Source organism: Gopherus evgoodei, chromosome 1 (genome assembly GCF_007399415.2).
Source record: "Gopherus evgoodei ecotype Sinaloan lineage chromosome 1, rGopEvg1_v1.p, whole genome shotgun sequence".
In the NCBI taxonomy this organism is placed as follows: Eukaryota; Metazoa; Chordata; order Testudines; family Testudinidae; genus Gopherus; species Gopherus evgoodei.
The window spans coordinates 35,886,528-35,900,196 of record NC_044322.1 but is presented as its reverse complement, the minus strand read 5'-3'; the positions used below and the strand labels follow the sequence as shown (position 1 = coordinate 35,900,196).

At 33.7% G+C, this 13,669-nt stretch overlaps 1 protein-coding gene across 7 annotated transcripts in view; it reads left to right on the top strand.

The window, feature by feature from the left end:
- PSPC1 (paraspeckle component 1) overlaps positions 1 to 13,669 on the top strand; it is a 120,381-nt gene that overhangs the window by 60,231 nt on the left and 46,481 nt on the right. Inside the window, exons 8-9 of one of the 7 annotated variants that reach the window (XM_030561382.1) lie at positions 24 to 193; positions 3,689 to 4,524. The exons of 5 other annotated variants lie outside the window; for them this stretch is intronic. In XM_030561382.1, the coding sequence (XP_030417242.1) occupies positions 24 to 193; positions 3,689 to 3,874 (356 nt within the window). In that variant the 3' untranslated portion in view covers positions 3,875 to 4,524. Of the gene's footprint in view, positions 1 to 23; positions 194 to 3,688; positions 4,525 to 13,669 lie in introns of those variants that run through there. One more of the 7 variants, XM_030561414.1, reaches the window with a different exon arrangement.

Sequence of the window (13,669 nt, the reverse complement as noted above, 5' to 3'; positions counted from 1 at the left end):
TAAGTATAGATTGTTTTGCATAGATGCGTTTAGCCCAGCACCTGCTGGTAACCAAGGTCCTCCTCCAATGATGGGTATGAATATGAACAACAGAGGAACTTTACCTGGCCCTGCACTGGGTCCTGGTCCTTCCATGGGACCAGAAGGAGCTGCAAATATGGGAACACCAATGATGCCAGATAATGGAGCAGTGGTAATGTATCATTCTAAAACTTAATTACTTTGAACAGTTGTCATGTCTCATGGCACATCTTTTGCACCAAAGTTAACTTCACACTAAAGTGACTTTATACTATCTCACATTTTTAATCTAGTGATGATACTTACCTGAAAACATTTTTAGGAATTTTTTTAAAAAATGTTTTGGGTCTGTTAAAGGCAACTGATAGGTAAATCATTTATATGCTTAAATTAAATATTTTTGCACAAGGAGAATCTTTTTCACTTTAAAGTCTGTTGAGGATATAAACTAGGAATAGTGAAATCCAGAATTAATTCCCCCCCTGGAACAGGGATGATTATCTTCAAATGGAAATGTAGCTATTAGTGGACCAGTCTTCTAAGAAGTTGTCTGGTCCTTACTTTAAATAAACCTTAGTCTAAAATTGTCACTTGTAGTAGAACTGTGAATGTAAAATCTATCATGTAAAAATACATTTAATCTAGCAAAATATTAATTTTCTTATAGGGTATCCTGCATGTGTTAAATATACTTAAATCACTATATTGTATTACCTGTTCTCTATTCTGTTAGTTATGAAACTAAAATGTATTTATTAATTTTACTTTGTTATGAGGTTTATTTTTCAATAACACCAAATACAGTTGTGATTAAAGGTGTACATAGTGTGAAGATATCTTTGTGTAAAATCTTTTTAAACATTATTTTAGTATATAAACACATTATTACAAGGGCACTGGCTAAAGCACCCGTAAGAGTTAGGGCAGTGATTACATATCATTGTAGAATAGTTACACCAGCAAAAATTATGTGGAATAATTGATGTACCAGGCTAGGAAAAGCCCTGTTGTCCAGAAGTTCAGAAAACCTGGTCTTTACAGTTGGAATTTACTTACTGAACAACAGAAGAGCTCCTGGCCTGCACTTAAAAGGCATGGTTATCTTAGCTTTGCCTATTAACCCGCGCACCCTCTTTTCCTATCTAATATCTTTTGGAGAGAAACAGCCATCTGTTTTTAATAACTTTTTAATATTACATATTTTCTGTGTTTCTGAGTGAGTGCATGTCTGAGGGGATGTTCTGGTGGCAATATATGAAAAGTAGAACAGGCAGCTTAGAATATTCCATGATCGCTTTGCTAGAGCACTGAAACGTAGCTGAATTTTTTCTTCCTCTCTCTGTCTCCTCAAAGGAAAATTAACTTGAGGAAACAGTATATCACTGTCTCAAGAGCTGATTTGGAGAGGTAGATATTGACGAGAGTGAATGCTCCTTTAGTACCAGACTGACATTTTTGGCTTAGTGCATAATGTGCACTGAACCTAATCTTTTCTAGTAAGAGTGGAGAACCTCTTTCACCTTCAGGACTTTTACCATCAGCACCCCAAGATAACAGACTGTTGTAGGTAACTACTGCACTGATTAAAGGGGCCTTTCATGCATTTGCCGAAGTTTTGGCTTCATTGTGCTCACTGAAGTCAGCTTCTCAGAAGTGGTTTCAAAAAGAGGGAGAGCAATGGAGAAAAAAGGGTATTTTAACTATTGCAGTGATTCAGCAAAACTGTTGAACACAGAAAAATCCTTATTCTGCTTGCTCAGCTTACCTCTGGAACACACCCTTAGGGTTCCATAATAAAAACTGCTGGATATAATGATGCGTCAGCTTGACCAGCCTAAAGCTGAAAATTAAAACTGCTAACATTTCGAAGGAAATGGGAGTTTAAAGAGCAGATTAAGTGGATGATTTGCTCATCTGGCCCTCTAATTTTAATAATTCCTCTTTTGATTTTGCTCAGACACTTGGATTGGGTTTTTTTGTTTTTGTTTTGTTTTGTTTTTTGTTAGATGATGAAAAGAATGTGGCTGGTGTTCTCCTCAGAGGACTGTAATACAGCGTATTTGCCGTTTGGTGAATACAAGAAAACAGAGAATGAGGGATGGAGGGAGGGGAATCCAGTTTTCATTTTCAACTTCAGATGGACATGCACCTAGAATTTTTTTTTAAGTGCAAGTCATATCAACATCTTGTTATTGATGTAGACATATAACCATAGTTTCATTTAAAATAAAATACCTTACTTTGGCTTCCATAAATGTTGGACAGCCATATTTTCTTCATGGACAACCAAATTTAAGATCCAGATTGTCATTGGATAAATCACTTTAAAATGTCCTAGCTTGGCTCAGACCTTTAACATGGATACTTAATAGGCAAAGTTCATTTTTCAGTCTAGAAGTAGAAACCTTAATTAAAATACCCATCATTAGCTTATAATTATCTGAAAATTAAACCAGCAGTAAGAGCTACGTTATTAGGAGTATGGGAACTTTGCATTAGATAAGCCATTCTTTCATGTCTGGGTATTTTCAGTGTTGGCAAATTTGCGTTGATTAGAAACAAGATTTTATTGAAAGTACTGTGTTATATTTTAAAACTAAATACCTGTGTAAATAATTATCTCCCAAAAATTACCTAGAGCGGGAAAAGATGGAGCACAGCAGCGTTAAGAATTAGGGGCTAGATTTTCAGAAGTGGTTAGCATGCAAAATCTGGGCACTTCATTTAAGTGTCCAAAGAGGCGGAGCTCTTTTGGAAAGTCTGACCCAGTATGTAACGGTACATATTATACCCACATCATATTTAGATAAAACTTTTAAAATATTAGTGACTAGAGCCCTTATCTTGCAAATGCTTGTGTTTATGTTTAAATTAGAGAACTTAGATGTGTAAATATTTGCAGAATTGGGGCCTAAGAGAGAGGACTTTTAAAGGAGGATTATGGTACCCACGTTTGCATTAGTTTATATTTAACTTTAATATGGTTCAGGGAGCTAAATAAAATATGTGGCCTAGAACACATCTGATTTTTATCTTATATCTGTATTTCAAGTTGGGCTACATTTAAATCTTTCTGAAGAGATTTAAATGTATAATAGTCTCTGATGGGAAAAGATTTATTCCTTGAGTCAATAATCTTTGGAAACATTGAAGCTACAACTCACAATCTCATTTTTTTCTACTTTGGCAATGCTTCAGTTTCTGAACAAGCTAGTGAATACAGCAGCATTGAAATATGGGAAGATTCACATAAAATGTTTGCTCCCTGTCTTCTAATAGACTAAAAAAATATGTTTACTGTTACATGGAGGATAAGTACGGCTTTGTGGAGAGGCAAGCTTTAGAGTGTAAATTTAAATTATATATTCTATGGAAGTGGTTGCTGATACAGTCTGAGTGGGATGCAGCTCTTTAGTATTATATGTTTAATGTACCTTTTGTCTTATTTTTACAAAGTTGGAGCATAGCATTTAATAAGCTTTTATTTTCAGCTCCTTTTTGAATAATAACTAATTTAATTGCTCCTTTCTTCCTTCTATGTATGATCCTGATTCTGCTGGACTATCTGCCGAACTTCATGACAACACCACTTGGGGTTTTGCCATTTTTGTTATAATTTACATTTGGCGCATTCCAAATGGACTTAATATTCATTGTATGTTGTTAGCATAATGAGAGATTCCCACAAGGAGGCCCATCACAAATGGGTTCACCTCTGGTTAGTAGAACAGGCTCCGAAACGCCTCAGCCGCCAATGAGTGGTGTAGGTGCCGTGAGTGGTGGACCTGGTGGCTTTGGTAGAGGAAATCCAGGGGGCAACTTTGAAGGACCTAACAAACGTCGCAGATATTAAAACTTTCTTTCATTCCTTACTGTTTAGAAAATTCAGTACAAATATCCGGTGGTATGCCTTTATAATTTTTAGCTGTTATCTTGAAAGCAGTTTTATTGTTAATGTAGTCTTTAAAACAATTTCTTTTGTAATTCCTAAACTTTTTTGTATTCCATCTTAGGCTTTGTAGTGTAGAGCAGAAATGATGCGCATCATTATGTAAGTCAGCTGTGTTTGTGACTTCCACAAAATATCAATGTGTGACCATGCTGTAAAACTTGTGCAGTTATTTGATCACAATAAAATATAAAACAAATTACTTAAAAGGATTTTGGAAATGTTATTACAAATACTGATGGAGAACTTTAAGTTTAATTGTAAACAGCTTCATTTTCATTCATCTTATTAGGAATTCCTACCTTAAGTGTGAAGAAAATTCCATACTTAACTGTAAATGTGTGGAAATAGAACTGTAAGTTTCAATACATGTTATGAATACGTGTTATAACAAGTGATTGAAGCTAATGCAACTTTTGAATGGTATCCCATTATATATAAACCCTTAATCTGTAAAAAATACTATTAGCCTATTTCTCACCTTCCTGTACGAATTTAGTCACAATAGAATTGTCAACAAAATATGTTGTGTTGAATTTTTCAAATAAATATTTTGAACCTTGGAAAATAACTTCCATCAGAAGGTAAATCTTCACCTGTGCTTATTCATTCATAAAATGCAACAAATGGTATTAAGGATACTTGACACAAAATAAGGTTTTATAAAAATTAAGTTGTAATTTCTGTGCATTTGTGAAATATGGGGAGCATTAGTGGATAGTGTTAAAGTATCCTGTTATAACAGATAATGGTACATTATTTATGCTTAGTTTATTTAAGGCCTTTTACCAAGTTACACACTGGACAAATGTGTTTCCCCTTCTATCAGCTGGTCCATATAGCAAATAAGAATCTTCTACCAGTGGCTTGTAAGAAGACAGTATCAGTGACTTTCCCATGTCCCAGAGGGAGAAATCATCTTTGTTTTTCCAATGTATTATTGCAATTACTGGTATATGCCTCCAGTGGAGTATCAAGTATTTTTTATTTAGAAATAACAATCTTAATGCCAGTTATTCTAGATTTTGAAATGAATAATTACAATTTGATCATTAAATTTATTCCGGATAAAAATGATTTATCAAAGTGTAAGACTTAAAACCCACACTTCCAGCGCAAGTATCCAAAAGCAAGTAATGTGACAGAATTATTGGGAAAGTCTATTGTGAGAAACAGCTGGAACAACCTATTAGATTATCTAGTCCTCTGTAAAGGCAAGTGGGTCTAAATCTTGTCTGCCTTGCACTTTTTTGTCACTTTCACCTGTGCAAAATGGGTATAGAATCCTACCATTTTGATTTGGGATGATTTGCACCCATTTTGCACAGGTAGAACTGACTACGTAGGGATTTGTGTACACACAAGTTGCACTGGTTTAAAGTTATTGTGTTACACAGATTAAGTTAAACGCTTTTAATTTAACATACCTTTTTAGATAAATCAGTTCAACTTGTATGTGTAGACAAGGCCAAGGGTACAATGCCACTAACAATTGGGCTTTATGTCCTGTAAACTTTCGATATAGAGGTGTGGTGATCTTGTTGAATTTCTTTGTAAATAAATGGATAACCATTAAAATTAGAAGTAGTGCTGGGAATTGAAAAATACTTTTATGCACACCGTGTTACTGAGTTGCTTAAGGGAGATATTGCCACAAACATAACACAAAAATCAAGAATACTGCTCAGCAAATTTACAGCTCTGTAATTTATGACTGGTATAGCTAAATCCATTAGCAGCTTCCTTTCTCTTAGGCTAGTGCTGTATTTTGTCTAACAGCACAAACTTGATTCAATTTCTTACAGTTTCCTATGCAATACGATTAGTTTGCTTAAAAGTTTGATATATTTTTATTGCATGCTACAAATTGCAAAAAAGAATACCCATTCTTAAAAGTAAGCTGCACCCAATTTACTGAGCATATTATCCTTAAACTTAACATGGTAAGAAACATTACTACTTGTCCTTAAATTAAGTGTAAAAGCTTTCCTAGTTGGCACTCATTCATGACGGACAATGGCATTTATAACAATGCTATTGTAGGGGACCAGTGTTGGAGATTAACTTTATCCCATCCTTTCAGGCTGCATTAGTTGAAGATTGCAAATTTTGCCTGAAGATTAAGAAATATATTATTTTTATATTTAATGTGGCCAATGATAAATATTTTTCAAGTGAGTGTTTTAAATTTATAATTTGAGTGAGAGGCACAATGAGATCTTCATCAATTGATAAAGATCCAAGAGTTTTTTGTTTGGTTGTTTTTTTTCCCGGTAGGGGGTTTCATTCTGAGTGTCCTGGCCAAATCCTTATGTATTATTCAGGCTCTTGTATGGCCATTGTAACTATAGTATCTGAACATCTTCCAGAAGCACATTAAGCAGTGTAACAAGAATCTGTCATGTGGTTCTTTCTTTTTTCTTCCTCCACAAGGAGAAATTGTCTTTTTTTCAGTATGTGGTATTACATTGATTGCACTGTCTTTATTAGCAAAAGTTAGGTCAAAGTAGTACAGCTTGCACTTAGAAGTGAGGTTTATGGTACATTTCAATTCCTGTGGGAGTTAGTTCCAGTGTCTTGAACTGGTCCCCCCCCCCCAAAAGTCTCCTGCACACCTTTGTGGTGGGTAGTACCATGGTGCCTGAGGAGTAGAGCTGTTGTCTGCTGTATGTGTGCCCGAACAATAGTGATCTTACGTGAACTTTTAGGTATCCTGGGCCAAAACCATTGACTGCCTTAAAAATAACATAGATCTTAAACTTGACACATTATTCTGTGAGAAGCCATCTTAGAGAATAGATCACAGGTTTGAAGTGTGCACGGTACCTGGGTTGTTGAGACAGGCTGACGCATTCTGTGCCAGCTGGAGTTTCCTCAATGGTGACTGCTTCATGCCCAGGAAGGGGTCATTCTGTAGCCCTTTGGGAAGATGATAAAAACAGGTATAACTAAGGCCAGCTGTAAAGTGGGGTTCCTAAAGTATTTGTTTAAAATGGTAAGTAGAGATGGTTAAGGCTGCTGATGTGTTGACTGCCTGTCCTGCTTATCAGTGTTGTCTCATTTTTTTTTTCCTTTTGCTACCCTGTCTGTCTGTCCGTCTGTCGTCTCTTGTTTTATACTTAGATTGTACGCTTTTGGAAGCAGGGACTGTCATTTTGTTCTGTGCTTTTGCAACACAATGGGGTCCTGCTTCATGACTATGGCTCCTAGGCTCTACAGTAATATAAGCAATAAATGGTAGTAACATATATTTTTATTCTGTAAAGAAAATTAGAAGTTATGTAATTCACATAATAGTTGTCTATTGTAATGCCCTTGAGTTATACATGAGGAATCAGAAAGATGTTTCTGAAATTTCTTCCCACAATGACTTAATTTTTGTATGAGACAGTTTGTCTTCCTGTAGTGTTGTCCAGAGGTTTGGACGATATTAACATTCTGTTTAAACAAGTCACGAAACTTGGGAGAAACTATTACACTTTTTTCATTTTGATAGAATACAACAAACCTGAGAGTTTTTGGAGTCATTGAAAGCTATTCTGTGTATTATTGTGCTGAAAACTGTTAGTAATATTCAATTTGCTGCTCTGGAAAGAAAAGGAAAGAGGGCATCCATGCAGAAGAGGGCACTGTGCATATATACAGGATTTGGAAGAAACATGTCAGTTATTCTTACTATAACACAATATTTTCCCAGCTATCACAGGCCTTGATGCATGACAATGTGTGGCATGCAGATGCCACATTTCAGTCTCAGTTACTTTGGTTTAAGAAGGGCTATCTGGCATACATATTGTGACTTTGATTTTTCACTTTTGAGTTTATTACTATTTACTACCTACCTGCCCAGCTTTCTGGTTCTTAGAAAAAATATTTTTTTTAATTTGGAAATTAATTTTTGTGATTCAGATCCACTAGACTGGATTTCTCACAAAATAAAATATTTAGAAGAACTTCCTGAAGACCTTTCCAGATGAGTGAAAGTTCCTGAACCTATCATGCTTTTTTATTGGCTACATGTCTTTCAGACAGAAGAGATCCAGTCGTACATAGAGATGCAATAAAAGTTCAAACCAAATTTTCTAAATAACTGACCTTTTCTCCTTCTCTTATTTACCATTTTGAATATTGTACTAATAAGAATATTGTACTAAGAACGTGTCCTCCTGAATATAATACAAGCTTTGTAATAAGATCATATTTTGAATTTCTATTCAAATTACTTGAAGTTTTTACATAGTTCACTGGTGTAATTACTGAACTCGTTATAACATATACTTTTTTGTTTCAGCCCTACTCTTAAAGATATTTTTCAGTATACTACACTGTTGCCCCTTACCTCATCTTCGCTTTTATTTCTTAATCATCTTCCTGGCTTGAAAAAATAGAACCATTTTAATTGGCCTTTCAGTTGGTTTCAAATAGTTTTTGTGAAGCACTACTTTCTTAAATAATTCTTGTATTCTAATTGGAAATAACCTCAGGAGTTATGAGAGAGACAGCAGTAACTTTGTGTGATAGAAAGTAGGAAGTCCATTGTTAAGACTTGCTCCATACTTGCAAAAATAATGCACTTTTTTAGAAGAGGTATGCTCATCTGACTCCTGCTACAAAATGCAAGAGCTAGGTAAGATGTGATAATATTACTGTAATTTGCCTGTGATGGGGAATGGGAAAATGTTATGTAATGAGCAGGTTGTAGGAAAGCAACTTTTTGATAACGACTGTTTAATCTACTGTGTATGTGTCATGTTTATACAACAAGGAGAATGAAAATTCCTTTGAAATCCTGTTTTCACATTTTAAACAAATTGTGAAGTAGGCTTCTGAGTCACAAAGTGAAGTAAGTGTCTTGTATCTTCTTTCTAGGGTACCAACTGTTATATGTTACCTTTATAGCAAATGTCTCAGAGTTTTCATTATTTAGATTCAATAATTTTTACTAAAATCTGTTTGAAATGATACCTACAAATGTAACAGTAAGAGAACTGCATGAAGAAACTTGCAGTATTATTTGATCTTGTCTATAACTTGTATTGACTGTGTAATTTTGAATCCTGTAACTCTCAACATAAATGATAGACTTTATATCTTTTATGGATTTTTTTTAATAGTAGGGAATGTCTTCATATCAGCACAAGGCATTGGTGAGAAGAATTAAAGCCTAAGTTTATCAATAGATTTTTTCATAAAACATCTATCATCTTAAAAGCCTCACTTCAGCTTTCTGTGACAATCCATGAGACATGATACTTTTACCATGATTAATCAATCCATGATGAACTTTTAACTAGTAAAACTTCTGTTGCAACTTTCTTAAATATAATAAACTGAATTTTGTCATAAACAATACTTATGAATACATTCTGAACATACAGAAAGAAACCTTTAATATAGATAGAGCTTTTATCTGCATTTTCAGGGTAGATTTAGTAGGTCTTTTCCATCTTAAATATACTTTTATCTACAGTAAAAGGTAAATTCAGATTTAAAGTTTATATTTTAAAGCATTTTTTATGTTCCTGTTTTATAGAATGGTTCTGCATTTAAGTCATGCAGCATTAAACGGCTGGTTGACATGGTGAAAAATCCCTTTTGTCTTTTGTGCTGTCCTATTAACTAGAATAAAATGCTGCTGTAATCTCTAGTAGTAATCGGAACAAACATCATGCACACACATCTGTGAGTTAATATATTTTTTACTTCCTTTTCTGGTGCGTAGTGAATTTATAGATCTTAAAACTTCTAACTGTGCCTAATTATTTTAGTGCTTTCATATCTAACTCTTGTAGATCTGACCACTCTCAGAAGACAGGATACTGGGTTAAATGGACCAATGGTCTCACTCCGTATGGATGTTCTTATGTAGTACATTGCTGTGTGATTTGATTCCTTTGTTCACTGAGAGTGCTTATTTCTGCTGTCCTGCTGGATGTGGGGCATTAAGTGTTTAATTTTTTAAAAAATGCAGTGAACATGGGGATATTGTTATTGCTCTGATGAAAAAGATTGAATATCTTGAGAATAACGTAAGCACAAACAGTTCTTCTGTGTGTAAACTGCAAAAAGTGAAAAATAAACAAACATGCAATGAAAATAAACCAGGACTGTGGTTTAATTTTGTATTTATATTAAGTATACCACCATATACTTTTTGAAGTTTGTCATACGTGAAAGTTTTTATAGGGGAAAAAATTGAACCAATTACTGTCAGAGATACTTTTCCTGTTAATGTCTAAAATACTTGGTTACATTTAAAAAAAGTTCTTACACATTACTCTTAAGGGATTGGTGTGTCAGACTCAGTTTCATGACTGAATGTTTTTTGTCCATAAGAGTAACAAAAGATTCAAAAAATATAATTTGAACCCTCTCACTGTCATGTCCAAACAGTATGGAATTATAAGACTATCCCTTACTGACCTTATTATAGTAGAAAAAGTGTGAACAGAATGGGATGCAAGAATATAACTTGGCAGTTAACAGATTTTAAATCTGGGTACTGAATAGAGCTGGGATGTTTTGGGGCCAGGGTCTGCAAATGCCCAAGCCCCACTCTTCAGCCTATAAATTCTAATCATATGGTTAAAGGGGAAACTACAATATTATTTCAAGTGAGGATGTTTGAAAGAGGCAAACTAAAGATAAGTAAAAGTTCTGCTTTCTGCATACCCATACATGTTTACCAGTTAACCTAGGTAGCAGAGAAAATGTGTTATAAATAGTTTGAGCCATAGGCGATTTAAAAAAGAGAATTTATTTTATAATGAAAATGTATTTCTGTGGCTAATTATCCTTACTCATGTTGGGCTCTTACTTTTCTTAATATCCATACTGGCTACATTCATTCTTTGATTAGTGAATATTAATACTTCCTCTGGGGTTAAAAAGATATGTTTGACTGGCATATTTTAATCAGCTTGTTGGATCTTGATGGTCCAGTAGTCTATATGATTACTGTTTTACAGTTTTTCTATTTTGTTATTTCCCAGAGAGTTAAATCAGACATTTTACTTACAAACATTTCAAATGTCTATAACTGCCCTTCCCAGCATCATCTGCGTCTGCCATCCATGTTGTTACTTCCCTCCTCTTTTTCTTTAGTACTTCATATTTTAAAAAAAAGATATTCTGTGGCTGGAATTGTGCTTCTGGCAAGCCTAGATATTTGTCTAGCATACAATTGAAAGAGTTCTGTGTAAACCAGCTACTATCAAAATGTAGTTCAATTACAGTCCCAAACATAAGTGGCCTTATAAACTGCTAGTACATGTGTTTTCATGTAAAGATTTTTCTGTTAATTAGAAATGATTAAGCAACATGGACATCTAAAATCGAAATATTCATAGATCAGCCTGGATAGCATGAGTGAGCTGCTTGTCAGCTATTACTAATTTTTATTTGTGGGTAGATCGTCCATCTGTTTGACTGAAACTGTAAGAAAGCTGTCTTCAGTCATAAGTAAGAAGCTTTTTGCCTGTAAGTGTCCTCTGTCCACAGTAAATAAATATTTCATAAGTAAACTGCAAACTTAGTGTGTTAATCTTTTTCTGGTTCAGCATCTATTATTCAATAGGACTATGAAAATAAATATTCATTGCTATCATGTCCTGTTTAAGTGTCTTTTCAATACTATCAGACAAATACTTGGCTTAGAAATTAATGGATGAGAAATGAGTTGGGAGCTTTAGTCCCATTCTTCATCTTCAAATGTCCATGTTATTGAAAAATCATAAGTGGTACTGTTAATGTCAGTCTCAGTAGAGGTCAAGAATTAAAGGTTTGGAGAGTTAATTAACTTAACCTATAAGTGGTCCCTCCAGAATTTGCTTGTGTGCTAGCTGTGGGAGCTTACCTATTCACTGCCTGCACTTTTATTCTATCAGAGAGGAAGCTTTGATACTCAAAGTTCGCAATTTATTATTTGTCAAGAATTCTAAAATTCATGTGAAATAATTTTTTGTGTAAGAAATATAGGCCAGAAGGAACCATTGTGATCATCTAGTCTGACACAATATGTATGTGATCACTTAAGGGGATAAAGTATATAACAGGTAAGATACAGTTTTAATCAGTTTGAAGCAAAAACATTTAAAGGAAAAGTTACAGGAAGAGAACCAAGTATAATATGAAGCAATAGTTTTATGTCCTCTATTTTTGATGCAATTTAGACTTCAGACTCCTATAATTTACTGCATTATCAGTAACTGTTCTGCATCTGAACTTGTTTGGAATAACCAGTGCTGTTCCAAGTAATACAAAGAATAATATTTTTCATTTAGTACTGAGGAATGTGATTTTCACTTTTCAAAGTACAATATTTAGAGATCAGAAATCTAATTTATAGGAGAATTACAATGGTATATCAACTTGTAAATTATTGCAATAATCACATTAACAAATATATTTTAAGTATTTTGATTTACAGTAATGAAAGTTATATACAGTTTAACTTCATGTTGGCTTGAGCTGTGAATATTGTTGTAGAACCTTTATAATGTCAGTTTACTGTTGCCATGTTATGTCCATCTGATGTCTCTGATTTTATGTTTACATTTTTGCATTAATGCAATTTCAGCACAATTAACTGATATACAGTATGTCCGGTGTACATACATCCTACTCACCCATAGTTTTGAATGCTAATACACCAGTGTGGGATCAGATTGTTAGAGCATTTCTTTCAACCCTGCGACTAAGACTTACTGTGCTAGTACTGATGAGGTTTTTATTGTTAAACTTGCTTTCCTTTGAACAATGTACGTTTTGTGGATGTTGAATCTATTGCACATGAGGATGGATAAAACATTGATTTAACAAATCAGATTTATATTTAAATTGGATTTTTTAAAATTAAATTTATACAGATTAAAAAAAACCTATTTAAAATTAAATTTAAAGTTGACAACTTATGTTAAGGCTTAAACTTCTTATAATTTGGTAAAATCATTTTAAATTGAATACCAAAAATAATATTAAGCAGTACGTTTGCTGCCATGTTTTAAAGAAAGACCACTGAACCCATTGCCTAAGCATCTGGAAACAGAGTTTTTCAAGTGCTAAATGAACTTTTGATACCTGTAGCTTCTTCTGCAGAATATTTTCTTCATTTATTCAATTAGTTCAGTTCAATGACTAGTTAATTCAAAGCTAAGAAATGAGGCGGGAGTTGAAAAAAGAAGGAAATCTTGTTTTCAGCTTCCAATCTCTGAATAAAAATTAGATGTGAAAGGATGAGATCTAGTACTAAAATCTTGGACATGGTGACCAGAAACAATCAGTTCAGTTCACTAACTAGGGACAAGATTTCCTTTTTTAATCATTTAGTTTTAAAAGCACACCCAGATATGATAAACTTTCTGAAACTTTTTTCTTGTATAAGCAGCACATTTAAGGTAGCTTTATATAACTAGTTAATCACAATTAAAATGCTGTTTTTATGCATTTTTAATTTGAATTTCTATCCAGATAGACTGACACAAACCAAGGTTAAAAATTAATCTACAAAATAAGAAATGCACCATTCACCATTTTTTATCACAATAAAAATTAAAAATCAGAAGAAGTGTATGTTAAGATGTATAATTGCTTAAATAATATATATAGATAGTGTACTCTCCTGGTTAGCAAAAAGCAGCACTAACTGTAGTGTAAAAGCTATATTTAATAGCAAATAAACATATTCTAATGGTCCCTAAC